The 27009-nt window shown below is 37.7% G+C and overlaps 4 protein-coding genes and 1 long non-coding RNA gene across 6 annotated transcripts; 3 read left to right on the top strand and 2 right to left on the bottom strand.

Moving 5' to 3' along the window:
* Positions 1 to 276: 276 nt before the first annotated feature.
* cishb (cytokine inducible SH2-containing protein b) lies at positions 277 to 2615 on the top strand. The gene is made up of 3 exons (XM_074635508.1): positions 277 to 416; positions 1587 to 1745; positions 1965 to 2615. The coding sequence occupies exons 2-3, from the start codon at positions 1607 to 1609 to the stop codon at positions 2468 to 2470; spliced, it is 645 nt and encodes a 214-aa protein (XP_074491609.1). The 5' UTR covers positions 277 to 416; positions 1587 to 1606; the 3' UTR covers positions 2471 to 2615.
* A 988-nt stretch (positions 2616 to 3603) lies between these two features.
* LOC141767850 (uncharacterized) lies at positions 3604 to 5177 on the bottom strand. The gene is made up of 2 exons (XR_012593947.1): positions 5048 to 5177; positions 3604 to 3810 (listed from the first exon to the last, which is right to left on the bottom strand). It is a non-coding gene; the product is annotated as an uncharacterized LOC141767850 (long non-coding RNA).
* A 2874-nt stretch (positions 5178 to 8051) lies between these two features.
* On the top strand, positions 8052 to 13134 carry LOC141767843 (rho-related GTP-binding protein RhoA-B). Its single transcript, XM_074635522.1, has 5 exons — positions 8052 to 8183; positions 10229 to 10386; positions 11635 to 11755; positions 12175 to 12305; positions 12386 to 13134. The coding sequence occupies exons 2-5, from the start codon at positions 10231 to 10233 to the stop codon at positions 12557 to 12559; spliced, it is 582 nt and encodes a 193-aa protein (XP_074491623.1). The 5' UTR covers positions 8052 to 8183; positions 10229 to 10230; the 3' UTR covers positions 12560 to 13134.
* Positions 13135 to 15624: 2490 nt separating this feature from the next.
* On the bottom strand, positions 15625 to 21278 carry tmem43 (transmembrane protein 43). Of its 2 annotated transcripts, XM_074635495.1 has the most exons (13): positions 21074 to 21223; positions 19696 to 19836; positions 19412 to 19546; positions 18413 to 18507; positions 18246 to 18295; positions 17801 to 17870; positions 17626 to 17696; positions 17383 to 17510; positions 17185 to 17259; positions 16477 to 16578; positions 16164 to 16281; positions 15820 to 16070; positions 15625 to 15720 (listed from the first exon to the last, which is right to left on the bottom strand). In XM_074635495.1, the coding sequence occupies exons 1-12, from the start codon at positions 21089 to 21091 to the stop codon at positions 15868 to 15870; spliced, it is 1206 nt and encodes a 401-aa protein (XP_074491596.1). In that variant the 5' UTR covers positions 21092 to 21223; the 3' UTR covers positions 15625 to 15720; positions 15820 to 15867. The 2 variants fall into 2 exon arrangements, with proteins under 2 accessions (XP_074491596.1, XP_074491588.1); XM_074635487.1 differs by having other exon boundaries at positions 15625 to 16070; positions 21074 to 21278.
* A 1564-nt stretch (positions 21279 to 22842) lies between these two features.
* Positions 22843 to 26440, top strand: LOC141776826 (rab GDP dissociation inhibitor beta). Its single transcript, XM_074650645.1, has 11 exons — positions 22843 to 22955; positions 23269 to 23376; positions 23484 to 23580; positions 23670 to 23807; positions 24307 to 24505; positions 24605 to 24736; positions 24956 to 25055; positions 25585 to 25756; positions 25883 to 26027; positions 26141 to 26195; positions 26294 to 26440. The coding sequence occupies exons 1-11, from the start codon at positions 22914 to 22916 to the stop codon at positions 26438 to 26440; spliced, it is 1335 nt and encodes a 444-aa protein (XP_074506746.1). The 5' UTR covers positions 22843 to 22913.
* The last annotated feature ends 569 nt before the right edge of the window (positions 26441 to 27009 follow it).

The raw sequence follows: 27009 nt of genomic DNA, 5'->3' as shown, positions 1-27009 counted from the left end.
CGTATAGGAAGAGCTGTGTGTTGCTTGTGTGCGTTGACTGAGCTCAGTGAGGCTGCAGGCAGCAGCAGCAGCAGCCTGTCTGTCACTGCGGGCACTGAAACACAAAACCTTTTCCTGGAAACTGATTCCTGGAACTACAAACTGAACTGAGCTGTTTTCTGCAGTTGACTGAATATAAAGCTCACAGCCTCAGTTTCACTTACAGCAGACCACCAGGCAACACACAGGGATATTATTCTTTCTCATTTTTTATGAGTAGAGCAGAGAGTAAAAAGGAATATTTTCTCTTTTTCGTCATCATCAGAGACTATTCAGCCATGATGGTTTATTATTTACTGTGAGGAGCTGCTGGATTATTCACTGGAATGTTTTTCAACTGTTTACCAAACTGGATTTATGATTCTCTTTGATTTTAGGTAAGATTATTTTAAACCAGTGACATACATACTGTATTTGTTCATGTTTTTCCAAAGTCTGTTTATTTATACAAATAATGTAATTGTCTGAATGATTGCTAGACTGCTGGAGCTCATTTATTAGTTATTTTTAATTCTGTGTTGTGTGTGCTTTTGGTTGTTTTACCATTTATATATATAACTAAGGCTACATTTACTCAAGTAATGTACTTCATTTTGATGTACTTTACCTGAGTATTTCCATTTTCTGCTACTTCATACTTCTATACCACAATTCAGAGGGAAACATTGTACTACTGTTTACTCTACTACATTTATTTGATTACTTTAATTACTTTACTTAATAATACAAAATATAACCAACAAATAAATTATGATGTATTGTTATGGATAAAGAAAAGATTCATTTATCCCTAGGTGAAATTCACAAGCTACCCAGCAGTATATACAATAATTAAAATTAGCTTCACCTGCAACATTAAAGTGATGAGCACGTTAATTCATCAATAATTATAATTCAACAATATAATATACATTATTATATTCTGAAATGGGTCATTCTGCACGAGTACTTTTACTTTTTGTAGGTTCACTTTAAGTATATCTTGATGCTAATACTATAAACAATTTAACGCAGAACTTGTAGGAGTATTTCTACACTGTGGTATTGCTACTTTTACTTAAGTAAAAAAAGACCGGAGTACTTCTTCCACCATGGTGGTTGGTTGGTTTTGTGCCTGTTTGCTCATTTTGGACAAAGGCAACCACAAAATATATTTAACATCTATTAAAAATGTCCATTACTTACTTTACTTGAGAGAGTAACAGAATACAATATACCCGTAAGCTTGCACAAAAAACTTTGTAATGTAAATCCAATTGTATTGTCACACATTGTAGCACACAGTGAAATTTAGCTACTGCATTTAACCCATCCTAGTATATTAGGAGCAGTGGGCAGCTACTATACAGTGCTCGGGGAGAAGTTTTAGGGTGTCAATGCCTTGCTCAAGGGCACCTCGGCAGTGCCCAGGAGGAAAACTGCTACCAGTTCAAAATCTGGGGGGACTTGAACCAGCGACCCTCCAGTTCCCAAGCCAAGTCTCAGCAGAATGAGCTACTGCCACCCTTGCCGCTGACTAACATGTGATGTTACATGTATATTAACAGGACACTGCTGTCAGTCAGAAATGGTTGCCCGGGCTTTGGCCATTGTCCATCATGACGAGCGAGGAGGTTCCTGCCGCCCACATCCCTCTCCTCCACCCTGTGACCCAGCAGAGGACCTCCGCTGCATCACCACCACTTTCCACTATCTACAGACGTCAGGTACACCAGCAGGCTCACTGATTCTGACTTTGAATTCATTGAAATACAATACCTGACTTTGTTTTGAGTCCATCTCATATATTATTCATTTGATATGACACATTTGGGGAGGGGTGACATTGTGTCAACTAACCCCACTACCAGTAACACCAGTCATATGGCTATATTTACCAAAGCTACATTCATGTAAAAGTAAAATATCCATGTGTGTGATCCCAGGCTGGTACTGGGGCTCCAGCTCAGCGAGTGAAGCTCGGGCAGCTCTCCTAGAACAGTCTGAAGGCTCGTTTCTGGTGCGGGACAGCAGTCATCCTCGGTACATGCTGGCCCTGTCGGTGAAGACCCGCTGCGGACCCACCAGCGTACGCATCGAGTACAGCCGGGGCTCTTTCTGGCTGGACTCCATTTCCCCCGGCCTGCCTCCCCTGCAGTCCTTCCCAGATGTTCTCAGCCTCATACAGCACTACACAGCCTCAGGCAGCACGCCGCAGGGCCAGGCGTCTAACGGCGTCCATCCCCAAACAAAGCGTGACCCTGCCAAGCACACGGCTAAGGACAACGGAGTGCCTCTGAAGCTGACGCACCCGCTGCACAAACCAGAGGCCTCTCCTTCTCTGCAGCACTTGACGCGCCTCACCATCAACAGACACACTAGCTGTCCCGACCTGCTGCCACTCCCGATGCCTCTGCTGCGCTACCTGCAGGACTACCCCTTCCACATATGAGGGTCTCAGTCCTTTTGGTGCAGGACACAGAGACCGTAACGTGGGTCAGTCAGGGTCACACTCCACGACCACACACTGGAAATCTGGGACAGTTTGACACCCAGGCAACGACAAGCTGCCCAGAGGAAGAACATTGACATGAATTAGCTCAGTCTTACAGTGCTACTGAGAGTAATATTTTTATTATTTTCATCTGTTTGTTTCAGCTACTTTATATTGATTTTGTTTCTACAATGCCAATATGTGTCTCCTTGCCCTATTTCCCACCAGTAAGAACAGAGTCACATAGGTTTTTGCATGTTTCAGACCATAAATCAGTAAAAAAACAAAACAGCCACTGGTTGTTTTGTTGTTCCCATAGAGATATCATCGGAATGATTTGGATTTATGTCTTGTTTTCCTTTGTTTTGGAGCTTATCGTGCGGGGCCCCGAGGTTTGCTATGAGTGTTGAACAAAGCAATGTTTATTCACTCTTCACAAAATCAATGAACCTGATGAACCACGGCTGAGCCAACAGAGATACACAGGACACCGAGGAGGTCCGCACACGGTTTTTAAGGCAATGTTTCGATCTGTAAGTTCTTCCTCAGGCAAGTCAACAGTGATCTCATGTAACACTTTTGGGCACTATCATAGTCATCACACAATCTCTTGTCTTTTCACCCTCCTTTTTATGTCGTGGCTGACCTGACACAGCATGTGTTTTTATCATTATTTAGTTTGGAGCCACAAGAGGTTTGTTCCCTGCTGAGTGTCACTGTAATGACTCTCATGTCTGGATTTTATTGGACAAATCCAATCACAGTATAATTAAAAATTCAAGGGTACATTGATAAGACATGTTGTTACCAATATTATGAGGTCAGGCTGACACTACATGACACATGACATGACACGTGGGTGACAAGTCATTTTAAAAGATATAATAAAAGACAAGGTAAAGTGTGTATTTTGTATTTCTTATATGTGTAGAATACTTTTCCTAAAATCAAATATCTGTTTAAAAATAATTAGCACGAACATTAAAGGCTGTTTTTGGAAAAAAAAAGCTGTTAGCTATTTTTTATTTTTCTCAGAAGAGGATCTTACATGCCTGTGGATTTCAGAGAAATAAACCTCAGAAAAAAATGTTTGGCCACTTTGACATACAGATGAATGGGATGTATTAGTATTGCTGTTTTCACAGAAACACGCCTGAGTTGTGTTTCCACGAGGTGGAACTGAGCAGTGCTGCTGAGAAAGCCTCTTATCAGGATTAGAGTAAGAGCTGCAGTTATTAATACACTGCTGCAGCAACTGACAACGGGCTCTCTTTCTCTGCCTGGCTCAACCGCTCAGCCTGAAACATTCAAACCATTTTTTTAAATCATTATTTATAAATCTCTCTCATGTTCAGGAAAGCATAGACATTTCTGCCCTGCGATCAATATCCTCTTTATTGCACCAGGTCAACAACTGACAGAGGATAAGTAGCTGACGTTTATGCAGATTTTACCTCATACATACAGTAGTGGAAGAAGTACTCAGATCCTTTACTTTATGTAAAAGAAGCAATACCACAACGCTCTCTCTCTCTCTCTCTCTCTCTCATAACCCAACCGGTCAAGGCTAGGGCTGTACAATTATGGCCAAAATAATAATCACGAATATTTTTCACGATTATTCATTGACTTTAGCAAAATTAGCAACAATAAGAGGATAGATAAACAATTTTATGCTCTCAATTTAATCATAAACACATTGGTTGTATAGAAAATATCTATACCCAAAAGTGAAGTGGCTGGCTGTTAGTTTATGAAGCACTTGATTTAATACGCAGCAGTTTTCTATGAGCAAAAAGTATTAAATGTATAAGTACTCATGATGCAATAGCCCCTTTCAGGGTGTTATATTATTATATATTATATTATTTGATTCTAATTATAGATGTGTCAATGTGTAAACAGCATTTCCTTTGGGTGGGGCTAATATTTTTGACTTCTTTACACAATGCTTTTTATAAGCTCTGTGTTTCATAAAATCTGATTTTGCAAAGTAACTGCAGTATACCAAGAAAATAAATATGTAGTAGAGTAAGAAGTTCAATATTGCCCTAAAAATAATGGAGAGGAGTAAAAATGGAAATACTCAAGTTAAGTACAAGTATCTCACATACAGTAGGTGGATTACTATGGACAAAGTAGGTGACTGCCCCAGCAGGGATCCAGACCAATAGGGGCCCTGCAAGCCACAGGTTCACTGCACCTAAACTGGTTTATGGTCATTTTATTAGCTGCGTAGCACCACTACAGTACAATATCTGCCAAGGTGGGTCCTGCAGGCCCTGTCTTGGAAATATGAGAACATGCACTACTAAAGCACTGGCATGATAACAGCATTAAGGTGGGTCCTGCTTCATTACTTGATCTTGAAATGTCCAAATCTTTTTTTTAAAAAACCTTCATTATTTTAGCTGGTAAATGTCTTTTTGACATATTTTCACACCAGCCATTTAGACCATTGCAGGGTAAACCCAGGTGTAATTGATAACATTAAAAAATCACTTTATACAACCATAATCATAAATGGTGTATTACCTGTGTTGTTTTGTGATCAAAAGTTGTGATTGAGGTTCATATCAACGCTGTTTGGGTCGATTCCAGCCGTCTGTATTCAATTGCAGGACATGAAGGAGCATCTGCAGTCTGCCTCCATCCAGCAGCCAACAGCCGTCCAGGTGAAGACACGGTCTATGTCTCCACCTAGTGGAGGAAATGTGGTTCTACATCAGTTCTACAGGCATTGAGCTTCAATACAGGCCTGAGCTGTCCACATACACCAGGGGTCTCTAAGCAACCTGCGGACATTCATTAGTGGAAATGAATAACTGTTTTTTGTTTACATTTTCATTTTTATTCATCATTGTTGTAGGTCTATGATACGACAGTACGACGGGGTATTAGGGCCACATTGAGGAAAAAAAATAAATCTGAGATTTCGAGAATAAAGTCATAATATTATGAGAAAAAAGTCGTAATATTATGAGAATGAAGTCATAATAATTGATTATAAAGTAATAATTTTACGTGTTATTTTCTTTTTTAAAGTTATGACTTTATTCTCGTAATATTATGACTTTTTTCTCGTAAAGTTATACCTTTATTCTCGTTATCTTACGACTTTTTTTCTCGTAAAGTTATGATTTTATTCTTGATATATTACAACTTTTTTCTTGTAATATTAGGACTTTTTTCCCGTAAAGTTATGACTTTATTCTCGTAACGTTGCGACTTTTTTCTTGTAATATTAGGACTTTTTTCCCGTAAAGTTATGACTTTATTCTCGTTATCTTACGACTTTTTTTCTTGTAAAGTTATGATTTTATTCTTGTAATATTATGACTTTTTTCTTGTAAAGTTATGACTTTATTCTCATAACGTTACGACTTTTTTCTCGTAATATTGTGACTTTATTCTGTAAATCTCAGATGATTTTTCCCTCAATGTGGCCCTAATACTCCGTAGTACATTTGCTCTTTGGCCCTCGCTGCATTAGACTTATATACTATATACTTAGACTATAAACTGTGTTACCTTCATCACAAAGCTCAAAGGTTGTGGTGCATTATTTTTCTTCTATAGACAAACTGTCTCTGGGTTAATTTATAGGGTCATGTTAGTAAAGATATATGCTTATGCTTATTAAGTTTGAATGGAGCTCCACTTAAACTGATTTGTTTTTCTCTTGCTCTCCTGTATTGTTATTTTTGACAAAAAAAAAAGATCCAATAAAATCTCTAAGTGTAAAAAAATAAATAATAATAATAATAACAAAAATAAAATGTATAATAATAACAATAATAATAATCATAGGATTACAAATAATTCACTAAACGTATATGGTATATTTTTTAATGTTTTGACAATCATGGAAAATTATATGCAAAAAATGAAATGCTGTATGCTGCAGGTTTAGTTTGATCTATCTGTTAATAATTAGGATTTTCACGGATAATTACATAAGACGTTGTGGCACATGAGTTGTTTCTGAATGTTAGTTGTGCAATAATAATATGTAATATGTAATACATAATGTGTATTATGTTTATTACCTTAATTTCCTTAATTTATGTACAATATAATTGTTGTTATGAGGTGTAAGAGCTCTGCCTCCCTCATGTCTCATACAATGTGCTTTAAGAAATCTGTATTTTTTACCCCTGCCCATAATCCATAATATATAGTTTGATGTCTGTCTGGATATTGTGAATGCCATAATGCCTGTCAATGATGTTGCTGTTCTGTATTGTTATTTTTGACAAAAAAAGATCCAATAAAATCTCTAATTGTAAAATAATAATAATAATTATAATAATAATAATAATAATAATACAATTTATAATAATAACAATAATAAACCGTCTGCCCATAATCCATCATTTTTATGTATGTTATCCAGATATTGTGAATGCCATAATGCCTGGTAATGATGTTGCTGTTCTGTATTGTTATTTTTGACAAAAAAGATCCAATAAAATCTCTAAGTGTAAAAAAATTAAATATAATGATAATAATAATTAAATTTAAAATAATAACAACAATAATAATAATCATATGAATAAAAACAATTTACTTAATATAAAAGGTGTATTTTTAATGTTTTGACAATCATGGAAAATTATATGCAAAAAAAAATGCTGTATAAAGACCCCCTGCCCAAAAATTCATAATATACAGTTTGATGTCTGTCTAGATATTGTGAATGCCATTATGCCTGTAAATGATGTTGCTGTAAAAAAAAGTGTAAAAAAAAAAAAAGAATAATAATAATCAAATTTATAATAATAAAAATAGAAATATAATAAAATAAAATAATAAAATGAATTTTATAAAATAAATAAATGAATAAAACATAATTTACTGAATATATGGTATATTTTTTAATGTTTTGAAAGTCATGGAAGATTATAATTAAATGTTGTATAAAGACCCCCTGCCTATAATCCATAATATACAGTTTGATGTCTGGATATTGTGAATGCCGTAATGTCTGTCAATGATGTTGCTGTTCTGTATTGTTATTTTTGACAAAAAAAGATCCAATAAAATCTCTAAGTGTAAAATAATAATTATTATTATTATTATAATCATATTTACAATAATAATAATAATTATTATAATAATAAGCATAATAATGTAGTACATTTCTGTGGTATAATGTTGTAATGTTTGTACAGTAGTGTATTGTTATCCTCTCCCCACCACCTCACTTCCCTCCTGTAAATGATGGTGCTGTTCTGTATTGTTATTTTTGACAAAAAAAGATCCAATAAATTCTCTAAGTGTAAAATAATAATAATAATCATCATCATCATCATCATCATCATCATCATCATCATCATCATCATCATCATCATCATCATCATCATCATCATCATCATCATTATTATTATTATTATTATTATTATTATCATGTTTAAAATAATAATCATATTTACAATAATAAACACATTTACAATAATAATAATATTTATTATGATAATCATAATAATGTAGTACATTTGTAAGGTATAATGTTGTAATGTTTGTAGAGCAGTGTATTGTTTTCCTCTCCCCACCCCCTCACTTCCCTCCTGTTAATCCTCCAGCAGCAGCAGCAGTCAGGGAGCAGCGACGGAGGCCAACAAAGCACCAACTTAAACATCAAGTGGATAGATTTTAAACCAATCAATAGGTAAGCCTGTTACATCTACAAGCACATATGTGTGTGCGGTACCTTGACAGTATGTTTTATTAACAATAACATAGTTTTATATATATTATTAACCTATATTTCCACCAGATATTGTGCTGCCACTAGCCAGCTAGCTAACGGACCGATAGAGGGACTTCCGTTATGCTAAGCTAAGCTAAGCTAGCTGTACCGGTTTGTGGCTTTAAGGAAAAAAGGTTAGGTTGAGTAGTTAGTAAAGAACACAAACACCACTATTAGATGTATTTTATCATAAATATCTCACATGTATCCTGCACCACCTTTGAAATGATATCATAAAAGATGTAAACTTAGCGCACTAGCCGGCTAACACTAGCTAGCTGGTTACAAGGCCTATTAAAAGAGGATGGGTAACTAGTCTCCCTTGTGACGCATGCGTAGTGTGACTGAAGCTGCGATCGTGCGTTGTGATTGGCTCAATTTTGGCGACCAGATTCTACTGCGCATGTGCAGATATGACGCGTGTTCTAACCTCCTTTAACAAGCCTTGGCTGGTTAGCTACTGTAGCTAGGCGTCTAGTCTTTTGTAAACAGAACCTCCAAGCTGACTGATATCTAGGTCAGTCTACTCTACTATGATTCACTATTGTTGGTACCAGACAGATACATGTTTAACTTCTAGGTTAGTTTAGTCAATGCTGTAATTGTGATGTTGGAGAAACGGTATAAATGGAGTATATTTGTCAATCTTGATCCAGGGTGGGTCAGAAACACTGGAGAGGAAATGTATCATCATGGAGGAGAGTTCCTAGTCTGACTTACATGTTAAGCCCTAAATCAACATGACTGTGCATGCTGCAAACACGTGTCCCTCCTTGTATAAAATCCTACTGTATAAGCTGATCGACTGACTATTTTGTTTATATGTTTTGCACAAATTAAGACTATACAACATAACAACATTTAAATAAATTAATAATATACAGTGCAGAAAGAGGCAAACAACCTAGATCTTCATCCTCCCAAATTCCTCACTAGTAGAGGTCAATTTTCGATAAGATTTAGGGGAACAAATTATGGAGTAGCTTTTCACATCTATCAATAAACTATTCATCTGTCAAATGTTTCAAAAGTCGCTTAAAGGGTCATTTCATTGCTGTTTTGTAATTGCTTTTCCCCATGTTGTCCATGTATCTGTTTTTATGTTTTGTATTTTTTCCCACTCACAATGTTGTTTGGTTATGATTACCCAGAAGTCTTTATAGATGTTTAAATCAATATCCTCCTCACAAACACTAACCATACACTTCCACGTAACACACACTCACATACACACCCACACACTTGTCTTTTTTGATATATTTACTGCATTGTTATTGTTATTATACATATCTTATTCTAGTTGTTGTCATCACTATTATGTAGTCATATTATTTATTTATATTAATCTTGTCTCTAGGTGGAGGCTTCAGATAAGCCCAGTGGGTTTATTTAATAGTGATAACAAACAATTAGGACAAGATATATAATAACAACAATAACAATACAGTAAATATATATAAAAAAAAGACGTGTGTGTGTTGCGTGGAAGTGTATAGTTAGTGTTTATGAGGAGGGTATTGATTTAAATATCTATAAAGACTTCTGGGCAATCGTAACCAAACAACATTGTGAGTGGGAAAACATAAAAACAGATACATGAACAACATGGGGAAAAGCAATTACAAAACAGCAATTAAATGACCCTTTAAGTGACTTTTGAAACATTTGACAGATGAACAGGTTATTGATAGATGTGAAAAGCTACTCCGTAATTTGGTATAAAACTATAAACTATAAACGGCCGTGATGTTGATCCTGCCACAGTAAGCTAAATAGTTAGCCTCAGGTGTCGGTTTCAGACGGGTTGTGTCAACACAGCTGAAGGTTAGTGGCTGCTCATCGTTTCTCACAGGCGTAGAGGTAGCAGTTGCATAATGCCTGAATGCAATAAATATCGACCTCCCTGTTAAGATAAAGTGTGCTCATGTTGTAAACTGTTTTTTTTTTCTGTCCACTGTCTGCAGCTATGGCAGCAATCAGGAAAAAGCTGGTCATAGTGGGAGATGGAGCCTGTGGGAAGACCTGTCTGCTCATTGTGTTCAGTAAGGACCAGTTTCCAGAGGTCTATGTGCCCACGGTCTTTGAGAACTACGTTGCTGACATTGAAGTTGATAGCAAACAGGTATGAATCATTTTGCTCTTCATCATCATCATCAGTAACTTACAACAACAGCTGGAGTGCTGGTTGTATTCGCTTTCCACTCCCTCTTACCAACAATCGTACAGGTTGTATGTGATTTGATGTGTTGATTAATAGGATAAAGTTGACTTATCTTGAGGGTTTGTTTTGATTAAATGCTTGTTGAAGGCATGAGTGTAATGGGTAAGCACATATTAGTCTCAATAACAGCTCTTACTCAAGTTAGGTTCATACTTTGGATAAACTGTTAAATAATATGGTTTAAAGAAAAATTAAATAAGTTTACATTGCACAAATTTATCTTCACTGCTCTGTCTGACATAACTCTTACTTAATGAATATTGCATTTATTTACTTTATTTGTCTGATTTCTGTGTGAAACACTACTTTTTCATTCAAATGTGGGAGTTTTTAAAGTCACTACATAGTGCGTACATTTCACACTCAGAATTCACATTAACAATTCCACAATGCCATGTCTGATTTTATAGATGCAAAAATCACACCTGCAAAATGACAATGACTCAGTAATTTACTGTGTAGTGAGCAGTACATTGAGATTTTGAATAGAGCTGCAACAATTAATCAATTAATCGTCAACTATTGATCACCGACTATTTAGATTTTTCTACGTAAACATTTTCTGATTCCAGCTTCTTAAATGTGATATTTTCTGGTTTCTTTACACCTCTATGACAGTAAACTGAATATCTTTGAGTTGTGGACAAAACAAGACATTTGAAGGCGTCATCATGGGCTTTGGGAAACACTGATCGACATTTTTCACCATTTTCTGACATTTTATAGACCAAACAACTAATTAATTAATCAAGAAAATAATCAACAGATTAATCGACTATGAAAACAATCGTTAGTTACAGCCCTAATTTTGAATACTGATGAGTCTATTATATTGGGAATAGTGAATGTTTATCGTTGTAATGTGAATACCAGTATCCCAGTCTCTATTTAAAAATGGTTGCATAGATGGTGATTGCTAAGAGCAACATTATGTCTTCGCTAAAGTAAATATATACATGTTAAACTGTTGTTTCATGTAAAATGGTTAATCAATCATTGTAAATTAGATGTTTTTTATGTACACCAAATAAGTAGCAGTGTAATACATGAGTATTTCTGAATACAGGATATTGATTTGTATGCACTCATTAAGTCTGCATAATGTCAAACCTATAGACCTGAATAACGTATTACCTTTTCTTATGGCAGGTCGAGTTAGCGCTCTGGGATACAGCAGGTCAGGAGGACTACGACAGACTGCGCCCGCTCTCCTATCCAGACACTGATGTCATTCTCATGTGCTTCTCCATCGACAGCCCTGACAGTCTTGGTAAGTTGAAACAGAGAGTTTTTCTCTTTTACATGTACATTTCATCTAAATGCCAGCAAAGGTTTTGCAAAAGGATTATTTAGAGAGTAAACAGTTCAGATGTAATTTAAATTAACTGGCATTAGATTTAGGAGAGAAGTAGACAGACCAGTCTGAGATTTAAAAATAGCTCTAATAATGTCATCTTAAAAACCAGCTACAAACAAAACAGTTAAACAGGCACATTTGTTGGACATGGGGAAGCATATTAGCTCACTCCTCGTGTCGTGTCACATGTGTCAGTTTTTGCTTGCAACTGCACAAATACACTTATCGCATTATGGAATTCGTGAGTAACCTTTTGTAACAAACTTCACCTACGTGCGCCATGTAGCGGTGTCTGTGTGCTGACTGATGGTGTCCTTTGTCCCCTCATTTAGAGAACATCCCTGAGAAGTGGACTCCTGAGGTAAAACACTTCTGCCCCAATGTTCCCATTATACTGGTGGGAAATAAAAAGGACCTGCGTAACGATGAGCACACCCGGAGGGAGCTTGCCAAAATGAAGCAGGTAAAAAGAATTATAAACAAACACATAAATAGTCTTCTAGTGTTGAATGCCTGTTTCCTAAAACTGACCTTTTTCTTAAGGAACCTGTGAAACCAGAGGACGGACGGGACATGGCTAACAGGATCAGTGCCTTTGGATACATGGAATGCTCTGCAAAAACAAAGGATGGCGTGAGGGAAGTGTTTGAGATGGCCACCAGGGCTGCACTACAGGCCAGGCGGGGAAAGAAGAGCAATAAATGTGTCCTACTGTAAACGGGGGCGCGAGGACTGCTTCCTACGGGGGGGAAAGAAGGAGCATTAGGTCAAACCTACCCCCAAACACACCCACACAAAAAGACTGTTCTCCCCAGTTTTTACTAAAGGTGTAATGCTTTTACTTTTTTTGTCTTAAGCAAAAGTAGTCAGGTTCTGTCAGTATTCAATTTTGAGGTTATGGAAGATACTTTTTTGTACTTTAACATGAGTAAATTTGCCATAATGAAACCTCCTTTATCAACATGTACTATGTAATCAAAGAGGTCAGCCAGGGGACCCGCTGTGTCATACCTGCCAACTACAGTTAAGTGCTTAAGCCCTGCCTGCTGATCTGAGGAATGTTTCCACAGCCAACTAGGGTGAAGTACCTGTACACTGTGACCAATAGTCCTTTAATTATTTCAACAAACAAGACGCACACATGAAGTCGAAATTTGTTTGTGTGCTTCATATACAAATCCTATGTGCATTATGATCACGTGCACAATATGAGACTGGAAACTCATTTTGTTAAAACGCAAATGGAAACTTAGTGTTTTGTGTAATAAATTACTTTGTAAGAATCTTGATAATTTGCATCACTTATGTGATAAACACTGAATGACACTTAACCCAGGGAGTTATAGTCCCACTGGGCTACAGAATAAAGATTTAAAGCAGGTTTCAGGCAAAATGTTTCCAAGGATAAACATTTTTCAGCATACAGCCAATTCAACATTGGCCTGTTTTCATAAGCATCTAAGTCACTATGTATTTCAGAGTTGGGGTCAGTCACAGTGGCATTGTAGATTAATACAAGCCGATCTTTGGTTATCGATATGGTCCGACAGATGCAGGATTTTTTTTAAGGTGATATTGTTATTTGAGAGTTACAAGAATCTTTTTTTTTTTTATACTTTGTCAACATAACCATCATTTCATTTGGTTAATACAAAATTAAGATGAAGATATTTGCTGGGCTATCTCTGTGAGCTGATAACGTTCAGGCTCAACTTGTCGGCCTCTGTACGTCCAGGCCTTTTTGATTTGCAACCCAACAGGAAATGTAAACAAGTGCTTTATTTAACATGCAAATAATACAACAAAATTGCAGTTTCTCTCCTTTGGTATTTTTGTCTAGACAAAGCAGTGACATTCTTCATTTTCCAAATGAAAACTGAATATAATTGAAAAATGTTTACACATCACTTCAAGTCCTTCAGTTGGTAATTCGTGAACAAATCCCTGATGATATGAGCAATGTTATATTTTGAAAATGAAACAAAATGTTTCCTCAAGTGTTGCAGATAAAAAAATATCATGATTACTTGTGTTAAAAACTAATGCAGTCTAATAAACATGAAGGTTATGTTTTTTTTAAACAAATATTTTGTCCACCTCATTTTCATCAATGAGTGTAGACCACATATTATAATCACCTCTCGGTATAACATAACACATTTCAACGGCACCACAAACTACAGCCCTCCACAATTACCGTAAAGTTGAATCAACACCTCTAAAACTATTTAAACAAAATCTGAACATTATAACCTTCATGATGGTAGAAGTAACTGTAGGGCTTAGAGATGTTCCGATACCATTTATTCCTTCACAATACGTGAACTTCCGATACGAGCGTGATAAAGATCATTTACAGTTATTATTATTATTGTTTAACAGCTGTTTGCTACTGACCATGTATGGATAGTGGATAGTATTTGCCAGATACATCCAGAGCGACAGCACAGTGAAGGCTACTGTTTTGGAGCAGCGAAGAAGAATTGATTTCCAGTTAAACAAGTTGATTATTTTCTGGGTTCATAAATGATGGTATCGGATCGGTGCATAGACTGGCGTACTCGCCGATACCAGATCAAGAATTTTGGGCGGTATCGGACGCAGTTCAGATACTGGTATCGGTATCGGAACAACTCTAGTAGGGCTGTTTTGTTAGACTGCATATGTTTTAGCGAGATATACCCAACAACCTGTAAACTGAGTACGTTTTGTGGAGGGAGTGACAAGTCTTTGAAAAGTTATATTTGCAGTCAAACAGTAATCCTATGTGGCTCATTGTGAGCAACAAAATATCAAGACGAGGGTGTGAGGCAGTGAGGATTTTCATGGGTGGATGAACTTTTGAAACATCTGATAACATTTGCAGTCTGACGGCAACAACAACAGCTTCCTCTTGTGTCTGACGGGACAACATCAGAGGCCTGTACTACGAAGCGAGTTCAACATACCCAGGGTATCTTCTCGTTAACTGGCTTCACTAACCCTAACAAACGAGATCCCCACGGTCCTACGAAGGGGTTTAACAACTCGGTAAATCAACCCAGGGTTTCTCAGTCTGGCTGCGAGAGCTTTCACATGAACGGGGTGGCGTTTGCAGCATCTGACCAATCATAAACATGGACAAGTCCACAGACAGAGCGGCACATTTTACAAAGGAAGAGCAAACTATATTAGACAAATACGAAGAAGTTAAACACATAATCCAGACTAAAATTAACACAGTTGAAGCTGCCAAATGCAGGAAGGACAGCTGGCAAAAGAAAAAAACTCCCGATGTATGAATGCGTAAATTAACAGACTTATTAATTTAACAGAATACTCAAAAGTCAGATAAAGTTGTATAGCTATAAATGGCTTTTAGTAGTGTATTAGATGAATGGATCACACCTCTTTATACCCTGTGGCACTGACTTGCCGTGTATGACTATTTCAACCTTCTTTCAGCTGCACCCCCCCTCTCAGGCGGTGTGAAACAGACTCAAGAGCAAGTAAAAAAATAAATATATATGTGTGTAATATACAATCACCGCACAGAGCTTTGATTGGTCAGTAGGCGCTGCTTTTATACGAGTTGATCTCTTATCTGGAACCTAGCTCCGGAGCAGGTTAGCTGTTCAGCATAAGTTACCATTGCGATCTACCCCGGTAAGAAGCGATCCACCTTCGTAGGACGGAAAACCCAGGGTTAACCCTGAAGTTACCTCGCTAACGCTAAACCCTGCTTCGTAGTACAGGCCTCTGCAGTGGTTGATGTGTGATTTCTTTTTATCCATGAATATTGCTCCAGGGTGATGAAGTGATGCCCGCTGTAGCTACAAAAATATTATGTTCAAGCCCCTTGAACAGTGATTGATTTAGGATTGAACTTAATACTGTACCTGTTAGAACAAAACACATTTATCACCATAGAATTTGTTTTACCCATGTTCAGTATGCTTTGTAACCCTGCTGTGAAAAAAAACGTTTATATACAATACCTTCTCATTCCTCTGATGAATAGCTATAGCCAGTCATCAGTTTACTAGTCATTCATTCTTCTTGGCTGGAAGTCGTGAGCGGGCGAGAAACACCGGAACCAGAGCTAGTGCTCCCAGAGCGGCAGCCACTAACGGCCGGTAAAACATCCAACCTACTCCGATGGTGAGAAGAGACAGAGAGCAGGAGACACACAGGGCGAAGATCTTCAGTCCCACGGACACCAGCTCTCTGAGAATGGGAACCCAATCCACTGTAGGCACACAACAGAGAGTGTTATGAACGAGAGATGCAGGGAAAGAAGCCCATGTGTGATGTGTAAGTGCAGCAGTGAGTGTTTGTTTACCCAGTGTGTAGATGATGCGCATGGTCAGCTGAATACTGAGGAACATGAGGGCCCAGCCTGCAGCCCGGAGTCCCCATGTCTTCATACTGTTGTACTGGAGCTCTTTCTCAAAAACCTCCTACAGAAAACAACATGACTGCATCAACTACCAGAACCAAAGAGCAAATGGAAAATATGTGTTAACTAGACACATATGGATATGCATGTTATAACATTAATTCCCTCCCCTCCAAAAAAATTATTAATTTGCAATTAATCACGATTAAATAATAAAAACCATCACAAGTGTCCAATAAATGAGATCCACACTGACCTCTGCAGAGAGCACCTCCGGGTACAGGATCTCCAGAGTGTCTCCTGACTTGGTTTTGAAAGACATCAGCTGCTCCCCTCTCTGCATGGCCACAACACTGACCTGAAAAACAAGTTATTGTTCATCACAATGAACAAGATCACAATTTAAGACAGTATGTGCACTGAATAAACTAATAGTTTCAATTGGTGCTGAAACGACCGGTCGATTATTCCATCGTCAGAACTAGTTAATCGTTAAAGTCATTTTTCAAGCAAAAATGTCAAACATTCCCGCTCAATTGTGAGGATATGCAGCTTTTCCTTTTGTCATGGGACAGTGAACATCTTTGGGTTTTGGACTGTTAGTCAGACAAAAGAAGCTGTTTGAAGACTTCTCATCAGGATATAAAACTGCAAAATGCAAAAAATCCTCTAATTTGAGTCACTAGGACAAGTGAACACTTGTTATATTACTTAAACAATCAATTTATTATTCAAATGAATGTTTCTGTTGATCAACTGGTCCACAGGATTAATTGTTTCAGCAGTAGTTTGAACAGTAGTTCATTTTTCAAAGATTTTGATAGGTGTGATAAATACCGTGATATCGGTTTTACATGGTAAGGACACAGTGGAAATGTATGCAGAAAATACTTAAAGTCAATGATCCACTGATACGTCATCACAAGTGAAATTAATATTTTAACAAGTCATCTGCGGCACTCACAGTTTGAGCCGGGCCGAGTCGAGACGTCTCGCCACTCAGTCCAGCGAAGGAGAATCTCACACGCACATCCCCAACCTCATGAAAAAAACAACAACAACTAAATACAGAATAAAATACAATAATTGCACCAACGTAGAATACATAACCCATCAGAGCCCAGAAGTTTAAGTATCTGGGAGAAGACATCACAATGCTCACCTCCGGCCTGCGAGGGGTTTGAGTGTGATAGAAATAATCGTCATCAATGCTGAGGAAAGGTACCACGTCAAAGGCGGAAAAATCCCTCAGACTCAGCGTCTGGAAGTCTTTTATCTGCTCCACCAGGCCTGAGGATGAGCGAGCAATCAGTCCATTCATTAGGAGTAAAATCAAAACGATGTGACACACAATACAGTATCTGTGTACTTTCTGTATGTAGTGCGTTTATGTCAGTAAAGATACCTTTAGACAGTCTGAAAGGTCCAACTCTGACTTCAGGAGCCTCGACTGTCACACTCTCAACCGCCATGGCACTAGGATTCAAAGATTAAATTAAAGATTAACTGCACACAAACACACAAAAAATGTAATTTTCTAATGTCACGAATAGAACAGAATAATCTCAACATTTGAGTACCTTGGGTTCTGGTGACCAATTTCTTTATCGAAATGACGGCTGTTGACCACCTCGGATTTCCATTCGGTGTCTAAAGAAAAGGAATCACGTTGCTTCAATTTAGGGCTGTACACACACAAGCACCTCTACACACAACAATATCCATCTATTCATCTGAGAATATCTAATAATAATTCATGTTGAATATGAATAATGTTGTTGATTATTACCTATTTCATGGGCGATTTGGGGATTTATACTTTATTATTACATCCTTATATATAAAAACAAGAAACGAAGCATTTGAATACTGATTTGGAGGTCGATTACCATGGTAATTGTCGAAGCTTCGAAGCATTCGGGTCAGCCCTTCTTCAATTCACACTGCACATCTACACAATTCATACAGCTTCAACCAGAGTCAAGCGCACCATGTTGTTACCAAATACTAACAAGAACAACTCACTGTAGTTGTACGTTGTCTCGGTTTTGGTCTCACCGTCCTCTTGATAGTCCCTGAAATTAGTCACACAGTAACAAACTCACTTCAGGTGAATAATGCTCTGTATTCAAGCCACACTTTTCACCCCTGACCCCACCCTGAATGTTGACATATGCAGACAACAGACTCACTTGCTCTCGTGGTACTCCACCCACTGATACATCTCCACCTGCCTCTTCAGCTTCACGGCCTGCACCACCACTCTGTAGTTGGGGTCAACGAGGGGCTACACAGACACAGGTGCAGATGATTAATCACCTGTCGTAAAATGTACTGAAGCGCATTATCGCAGCTTAGCAAGCCACTTAATAAAACTGTCAGCAACAGAATAAAACAAACATGGTCAGAACAATTGAGACGTTTGAAAACTACAACCTGTTTTACCCCCCAACCTGTACTATACTTGTTACAAGAATATATATCAGCTGGCAGACCGATACAGGATTTTTTTTTTCAGATATTAATTTTTGAGGTTTAAACACACAAACAATATAGTGAATTTTAATTGTTTTATTGAAACATAAACATCTCTTAAATTGCTCTCTCTCTCTTTCAATAAAAAAAATAGTTCATATAATGTCTTTTAAAAATGATAATAAAAATATGATTGCTTTATTACAATTAGAGCACATTAAGTAATGATATTTAAAAATATATATATACTATATGTCCATATCGCAGTGTGTCCACATATACACAAGTTCCTACTGTTTCATTTGTGTGTTTTATTGTATTGATCTCTTTTCTCCACAGAAACTTGGATCAACATACTGTATATAGATTTATTTAATGCACATACAGGTGGGATTTGTTGTTTTTGACTAGAGGTTTTATATCATCCAAAAGACAGATAGACAATAGGAATAACAATGTTCCACTATACACATCAAAAAACTGTACGATGTTTTAAGAGAAATAAATTACAGATTGCTGAAGCTGAAGAGTAGAAAATAAAAATAAAAATAAACAGCGTGTACATAAATAATAAACGTAAGTATATGCAAAGTGTTCAGTCTGATCCCAGTTATTCACTTGAGAATATAATTAAATTAAAAATATAATTAACGGTCAAGTCATTGTGTCTGTGTGATTGGAGAGAGTAGTTTGACACAACAGAGAGTACAGTCTACCTGTGAGGTGCGCAGCTCTGTAGACAGATGAACTAAACGGTTGTTGTTCTGCAGGTCGAGGTTGGAGAAAGGCTCCAAAGACACAACCTGAGAGAGACCCTCATGCAGGGAAGATGCTGTTTGCAGAGCCCGTCCCTGAGAACAGAAACAGTCACAGAGAGCATACACTGTTAGTCTGCTGTTACTTCAACACAACACAGCAATTTGACTTTAATAGTGTGCATTGTGGGTTTGACATGATATACATGAACGCAACTGTTTTCCACTGTGTGCATGCTTTTTACCTCATTGGTGAAGAGAACATAGAATGAGAGGAAAAACAGTCCGACACCAACAACTGTTCCTCCTGCAGTTTCACTTAATCGCTCCAGGAATCCAGGGTTGGACTGAACAGTTACACGCTTGTGTTGGTTTGGGTCTGAAAACTGAGACAAACATGCAAGAACAGCTGAGGTTGAATGCCAACTATAACCACAGCTTAATATCCTGAAGACAGATGGATGACATTATTAACTTTGAGTGGAACACTTATTACTCTTTTCTCAATATTATAAAGTTCATATTGCCTACACTAAAGGAACAAGTGAGAGTTGTAGCCCCTGACAGCAACACCAATGTATGTCATGATAACTTCAAATAACTATTGTATTATGATGTGAATCAATAAAAAACAGTGGATAGCAATATAAAAGAATTCCCTAGCAGTCACCCAGATACAGTTTATTAACTACTAACAACATAAAACTGTCAAGTATTGCTTTTCTCACCTGACACATCTCAAGTAGTGTGGATGGTGGAGCCAAACTGGCTGCACCCATTCATATTTATAAGATCTTTTTTTGTTTTTGTTTAGCTATATATGCTATTGTATAACATTTAAAAAGCTGTAGCTAACTTTAAAAACAGTGATGTTGATCTTTGCAAATCTGCTGTGGACAATGACTGATGTCACCTTCTTTATCCATGCTTATTTAGTGAGAAAGATTAATTCCATTAGATTCAAGATTCAAGCCCTTTATTGTCATTGTGTAGTACAACTAAATTAGATTGTGACAATCCCATAGGTGCTAAAAAAAGATAATACAATAAAAAAGAGAGTGCAATATAAATATAAAAAATATAAAAGATAATTCAATATAAAATATAAAAATACAATATGTATATTGATGAGATGACAGTTTTGCCAGATTATTGCACAAAGTGTCCGTCAGATAATTCTATAATTATTGCACAGAGTGATCAGCATGTTATTGCACATATACGTAACAGTAGATTTACAGTATTTACATGGCAAAAGTGATACAAAAGTAGATAAGGTTAAGATTTATTGCAACTAACTCAGCATTAGTTGGTCTGGTGACAGTCAGCCTGGCTATTGGCCAAGTTTAAGGTTATTGTGTAGCTACATGTCACAGAGAGCTAGGCGTGGACTACTGACACACCTCTTCTGTTCTGTGCTAATTTTACCTCAACGAGAAGTCGAAGGTGTCAGAAAACTGAGACTAAGTGTTGTTAGACTGCATGCCATTACCAGTACTACAACTAACGACAGCTGAAACTAGTTTTAAGGTGCTAACTTCGCAGTAACGCTAATTGCAGGAACAGTTATTGTTTAACACGTAAAAAAAACAACTCACTATAACTATAACTATAACCACTTACTGTCTGTGCTGAAGACATTTCTCTGACTTGTTTAACTCCGGAGTTAAACTGTAGTTAAAATTGTAGTTTATGAAGATGAGCAGCAGCGACTGGAAGAAACATCAACTGTTCATGACACACAGGATGCGCTTTCACTTATAACCCGGCGCACACCGGAACTCCAACCGGGTGGGCGGATTCGAGGCAATATATCCAACGTGTTTTCCACCACGCCGCCCGAGTGCGCCGGCGTACTTAACAAGCGCAACCCGGCGCAACCCCAAATACACTTCCTGGCCTACACGTTCTTCTCAAGGCATGATGGGTAATGGAGTTTTTTTTAGCAGCTCAACGTCAGATTTCCAGCAGCCAGCAATCCCACAGCAATTTCTTCAGAAATTGCATTCGCTAGTTTGATATTATCTAGATTATGCTGTTTTTCTTTACTGTTGTTGTTGTTGAGAGAAACAAAAATTACTACATGCATGTTGCTCATATTAGTGTTTGGCTTATTACTTGCAAGTGTGTGTATACAGTATATACAGTATATACATAATATTTAATATTTTTATTTTATATATTTTTATATTTTATTGCACATTTCCCCACTGTGGGACTAATAAAGGATTATCTTGTCTTTTTTTTTAATCTTATCTTATATTATGGTAAATTATGATGCTTTTCTTTATTGTTGTTGTTGAGAATTAATGTATTATTTAATTCATTTATAATTTAGACTCTGTCGGAAAGAGAAACTAAAATACTACATGCATGTTGCTCATATTAGTGTTTGGCTTATTACTTGCAAGTGTGTGTGTGTGTATATATACAGTATATACATAATATTTAATAATTTTATTTTATATATTTTTTGCAAATTTCCCCACTGTGTGACTAATAAAGGATTATCTTATCTTTTTTTTAATCTTATTTTATATAATGGTACCCAGTGATACATAACCAAGTACAGTACATTTTATGGTACTTTTGCTATGCCACTACATTCAGAGGGAATTATTGTACTTTTTTCTCCATTTTACTCATCAGACAGCAATAGATACTGGTTACTATACAGATTAAGATTTAAGATTTTAAAAAAAAGTACAATTAGCATATGAAATACAAAAAAATACAAAAAAGACATTGTTAAAGATTAAACCAGTTGTGGCTTCTTGTCACATTTCAGATGTCTAGAGTTATTAGCAGCTCCACCAAAGAAACATTTCCCCTATAAACTCACTTGGTTTCATTTAAATAACCAGGTCCAAACTGTTTCAATATTTCTCCAAAAAGCTAATAAAAAGTCAAAACAAATGAACACACACTTATGTATCAAAACTTTATTTATTATTTTTTAATCTCACATTAATCATCTCATGACCTCTCAGATTTATTTTGTGACCCTTTGGAGGGGCCTGACCCTATAGGTCGGAAACCTTTGGATTAAACTACCCAACTGTGTACAAAGTGCCGCATCAGTATTAACAATCTAATAATGTCATATATAATAAATACATCAGTCACAGGGGACATTTTACTGCAGAACGAATACTTTTACTTTGATACCTAAAGGACATTTTCCTAATAATACTTATGTACTTTTACTGAAGTAGAATTTTGAATGACAGATCTGAATACTTCGTCCACCCTCTTCCCTTAATACCTCAATCTGCAGTGACTGGGAAACCCCACCTCTTAAAGCCAATCACACACACACACACAAGCATAGAAGTGCCAGTCTTAAGAGGATTATTGCGTGTGTGTCACTCATAATTATCATATCTGTATTCACATAGTATGCACCCAGACACATTCACAATACTGCAACAGGCTCCAACAGTGGAGTGGAGAGGCTGTTAGGATGGAGGAATATGATATAATTGTGCTTGGAACTGGACTTAAGGTAAGAAAACTTGTATCTATTGTAAAATAGGTAGTCTACTGTATGAGGAAAAATTATAATTACATTACAATTAACATTTTGTACTGAGAACCTAAAGATATACTGGATGACCTTTACTTTCATGTGTTCCCTAAACCAGTCTTACTCTTTATGAGATAAGTTTGTTCATGAGCTTGTACTGGTCATTCACATGCAGACCTCCTGAGCTCCCGTTTGCTGTTAAAGGGATTTACAACAACTAAATGGCGTCATTGTGCTAGTCTTGATCTACAGATGCACAGTGTGTGACTAACTGCTCCACTGTCTCTCTCAGGAATGCGTACTTTCTGGTTTATTGTCTCAAAGTGGGAAAAAGGTTCTTCACATTGACAAGAATTCTTACTATGGAGGAGAGAGTGCATCAGTTTCTCCACTTGAGGAGGTGTGTTCACATAAACACAAACATCATGTATATCCTCAGTTTGACAAAGCTGCGGCTGCATCGCTCATTTGTGGTTTTTACTATTTAATATTTTTCTACATTTACAGCTATACAAGAAGTTTAAGGTTCCAGGCCCTGATAATCCTATGAGCCGTGGAAAAGAGTGGAACATCGACCTTATCCCCAAATTTTTCCTTGCCAATGGTGAGAAGAGTGCATCTGAAATCTGCTTTGTGCATTATTGTACTATAAATGAGTCATTTTCTGTACCCTCTGCTGTGTCTTTGCATTAGGTGAGCTGGTGAAAATCTTGGTGCACACTGATGTTACTCGATATCTGGACTTCAAAGTCGTTGAAGGCAGCTACGTATACAAAGCAGGCAAAGTGCACAAAGTCCCCTGCACAGAGGAAGATGCCATGCACGCTTCAGGTGATGAACTTGAAGATTGTTTAAACCTTAAGGATGAATTTTAACTCCATTTAAAGATGACTTTTTAAGCTTTGGGGCTTTTTCCCTTTCTTTTAGTGTGTTATTTAGTTTTTTTGTGCATAAAAAAGGTCTGCAAAGTTACGAAGTCCACGCCAAAGGGAGTTCCTCTCCCCTACAGAAACACTGCTCCACAACTGTATGAAGCGCCTTGCTTGAAGTCCCGCCTTTTCTTCTGTAACGTGGTGATGTCACCAAGTAACACACTTTGCCTAGTGGGTAGTTTGGCACTCCCTCAAACAAAGCTAGTTAGAGCAAAGCTGGAGCGGAGTCCAAAGAGTTTGGTTCGGTTGCACAGTCGGTATGAGAAAAGTAAAGCGTTTTTTGAACATTAATGTAATGTGAACATGTTCTAGTAGAAACCCCAAATACAAGTATGCACCTGAAAATGAGCATGATTCTTAACTTTTTAATAATGTTCAATAAAACATCTCTGTTTCAGATCTGTTGGGCATGTTTGACAAGAGAAGGTTCAGGAAGCTGCTGCTCTTCGCCCAGAGCTTTGACGAGAGAAACCCTCGGACCTGCCATGACGTGGATCCTAGCAATATGACCACACGGGACCTCTTCTGCCGCTTTGACCTGGGACAAGATGTCATGGAGTTCACAGGTCATGCCATAGCCTTACACGGCAGTGAGAGGTCAGTCACAGGAACATACATAAACTACATAACAAATGATGACTGGCGATCCGTTAAACTAAAACCGATCTGGTTTACTGTCTCCTGGTGACCCTGCAGTTATCTGGACAAGCCGTGTGGGGACACCATCAGACGGATCAGGCTGTACTCTGAGTCTCTGGCCCGCCACAACACCAGTCCTTACATCTACCCTGTGTACGGGCTGGGAGAACTACCACAGGGATTTGCCAGGTTACAAAATAATCAGATTTCTCTATGAATACTTTCAGAAAAAGTTTGTCTTCTCAGTGCAGTGCGACCAACATCAAGTAGGAAACATGTCGTGTGATTTTGCACACTGAAACAGTTACTGTATATCAATGTCAGATGACGGCCTTCTAGATGAGAATACAGTCAATAGTATGGATCATGTTGTGTTCATTTTATCCAAAATGCTTCTGTGTGTTTCAGACTGAGTGCAGAGTACGGAGGAACTTTCCTCCTGAACAGAACAGTGGACGAGCTCGTGATGGACAACGGCAAAGTGAAAGCTGTGAAATCTGAGGGGAAGGCAAGTGTGTTTACGTGGAGGACGAGTGGAGGAGTTGGGATGTTTGGAGGAAGTGTCTAGCAGCAACAATGGGCCCCTTTTCACAGCAGCCATTTTGACATTTCATTGCATTGTAAACACATTTAATAACATTAGTTATGGCCCTGTTGCATTGAGGTTGGCCAGGACCCTGGTATTGTTCATGCTGGCTCACTGGACCATGATTAATTTGATCAATTACACCTGTGTTTACCATGCAATGGCATCACAGCAGCCGTTTTGACTTGTCATAGTAGGAAAAGCACAGGTGTTACTAATAATACTAACGATGGCTCTGCTCTATTCAAGTGTTCCAGTGAGTGTCAGTGAGCCAGCATGCATGATACCAGGAACCTGAAATCAAAGCAGCTAAATGAAATTAAGCCATTAATATTATTATTTACACCTTTGCTTTTCCTACTGTGACACGTCAAAATGTCTTTAATGAAAAAGGCCTGCGGGTCTACAGTAATGTGCACTCAGTGATTTTGTCTTTCTGTCTCTCTAACAGGTGTTCCACTGTAAACAGCTCATCTGCGACCCCAGCTACGTCCCTAGTCGAGTGAGGAAAGTGGGCCGTGTGATAAGAGTCATCTGTTTATTAAATCATCCGGTTAAAAACACCCACGAGGCCAACTCCTGTCAAATCATCATCCCTCAAACGCAACTCAACAGGAAATCTGGTACAAACCATGACAAATAAATCATGTATTCACGTATATTAGCGCTGCAGTCCACAGATTCTTTGTAAATAAATTATTTTGTTTGAATTTTATCTTATGGAAACTCTTTCTGTTTTGTCCATGCAGACATTTACATATCTGTAGTGTCCTATGTCCACAATGTGGCCTCAGACGGGATGTACATCGCCACAGTGAGCACGGCTGCAGAAACAAGAAACCCAGAGAAAGAAGTTCAGCCCGGCCTGGAGCTTCTCGAGCCCATCATGCAAAAGTTAGTGGCGCTTTTAAATCTTTCATTTTTATTTCTCATGGCTGTGTGTCAGTAAAAGTGCATTTTAAACAACATTTAATTGATGTCATTTCCTGTCACCACCTTGAATCTAGATTTGTTAAAGTCAGCAAAATGCTAGTTCCCAATGAAGATGGAATAAAGAGTCAGGTAATGAGGAGATTTATGTGCAAAATAATTAAATGGGGTGAAATGTGGTGGGTCCCTTGCTGGTGACAGATTTCTCCTCTCTGCTCCGTCTTCACTAGATATTTGTGTCCCGCTCATATGATGCAATAAACCACTGTGAGGCTGAATGTGAGGACATCAGAGACATGTACCGCCGGATCACAGGAGCAGAGCTCTGCTTCGGAGGATCACAGAGACACGCGTCTCACACCTCTGATGACGACTGAGGAGGACTCTCAACATCAAGACCTAATAACTCAACAGCTGGGAGGCCATGATGATATTATGGATGATTATACTGCGACACGGCTGTGAAGCAGAGGGTGTGTTAAGTAGCATGTAGGGTGAATTGTGAGTAAACGTACATGTTGGGTGTCTAATTTGTTTGCCATTTCTCCTTTTTGTGAAATTCATTTTTTTGACAGTTTGGAAAACAGATTTTTCTTTTGTCCTTTTAACTTTCAATCTTCTGCATTTGCAATGTTTTGGTATGAGACAAGTTGGTGCTCTGTAACCATCAATACAACTTTTTTGTCAGCTGAAACTGACTGAAATTATTATTATTACTAAATTATTACTGTATCTAGTAAAGGCAGCTTCATATTCATTCCTGTCAACTTTACCTCTTAACTTGACAATGTAATTAACTCTTAAGTAACTGCACGTATTTAACTAGAGCCAGTTTGTGACACAATTTCTCAGCAGTAGCAGCAGCAGATGAAAGTAATCATATATGTGAACGACGGGGATTTAAACATTCAGACCGACACTGGGCATGTGGCACAGAGGCAGATGA

This window comes from Sebastes fasciatus, chromosome 1 (genome assembly GCF_043250625.1).
Source record: "Sebastes fasciatus isolate fSebFas1 chromosome 1, fSebFas1.pri, whole genome shotgun sequence".
NCBI classification, from domain to species: Eukaryota; Metazoa; Chordata; class Actinopteri; order Perciformes; family Sebastidae; genus Sebastes; species Sebastes fasciatus.
Note: the sequence above shows the minus strand (reverse complement) of the source record. Positions and strands in the feature narration are given on the sequence as shown.

What these genes read in the sequence shown, in the direction of transcription:
- cishb (XM_074635508.1), top strand. Translation starts at nt 1,607, where the DNA reads ATGGTTGCCCGGGCTTTGGCCATTGTCCATCATGACGAGCGAGGAGGT. An exon ending in CCACTATCTACAGACGTCAG is followed by an intron (nt 1,746 to 1,964) that starts GTACACCAGCAG and finishes GTGTGATCCCAG; the next exon opens with GCTGGTACTGGGGCTCCAGC.
- LOC141767843 (XM_074635522.1), top strand. Translation starts at nt 10,231, where the DNA reads ATGGCAGCAATCAGGAAAAAGCTGGTCATAGTGGGAGATGGAGCCTGT. An exon ending in CGACAGCCCTGACAGTCTTG is followed by an intron (nt 11,756 to 12,174) that starts GTAAGTTGAAAC and finishes CCCCTCATTTAG; the next exon opens with AGAACATCCCTGAGAAGTGG. An exon ending in AGCTTGCCAAAATGAAGCAG is followed by an intron (nt 12,306 to 12,385) that starts GTAAAAAGAATT and finishes CTTTTTCTTAAG; the next exon opens with GAACCTGTGAAACCAGAGGA.
- tmem43 (XM_074635487.1), bottom strand. An exon ending in ATTGGTCACCAGAACCCAAG is followed by an intron (nt 17,697 to 17,800) that starts GTACTCAAATGT and finishes TTTGAATCCTAG; the next exon opens with TGCCATGGCGGTTGAGAGTG. An exon ending in AAACCCCTCGCAGGCCGGAG is followed by an intron (nt 17,260 to 17,382) that starts GTGAGCATTGTG and finishes TTTTTTCATGAG; the next exon opens with GTTGGGGATGTGCGTGTGAG.
- LOC141776826 (XM_074650645.1), top strand. Translation starts at nt 22,914, where the DNA reads ATGGAGGAATATGATATAATTGTGCTTGGAACTGGACTTAAG. An exon ending in CAGTTTCTCCACTTGAGGAG is followed by an intron (nt 23,377 to 23,483) that starts GTGTGTTCACAT and finishes CTACATTTACAG; the next exon opens with CTATACAAGAAGTTTAAGGT. An exon ending in AAGATGGAATAAAGAGTCAG is followed by an intron (nt 26,196 to 26,293) that starts GTAATGAGGAGA and finishes CGTCTTCACTAG; the next exon opens with ATATTTGTGTCCCGCTCATA.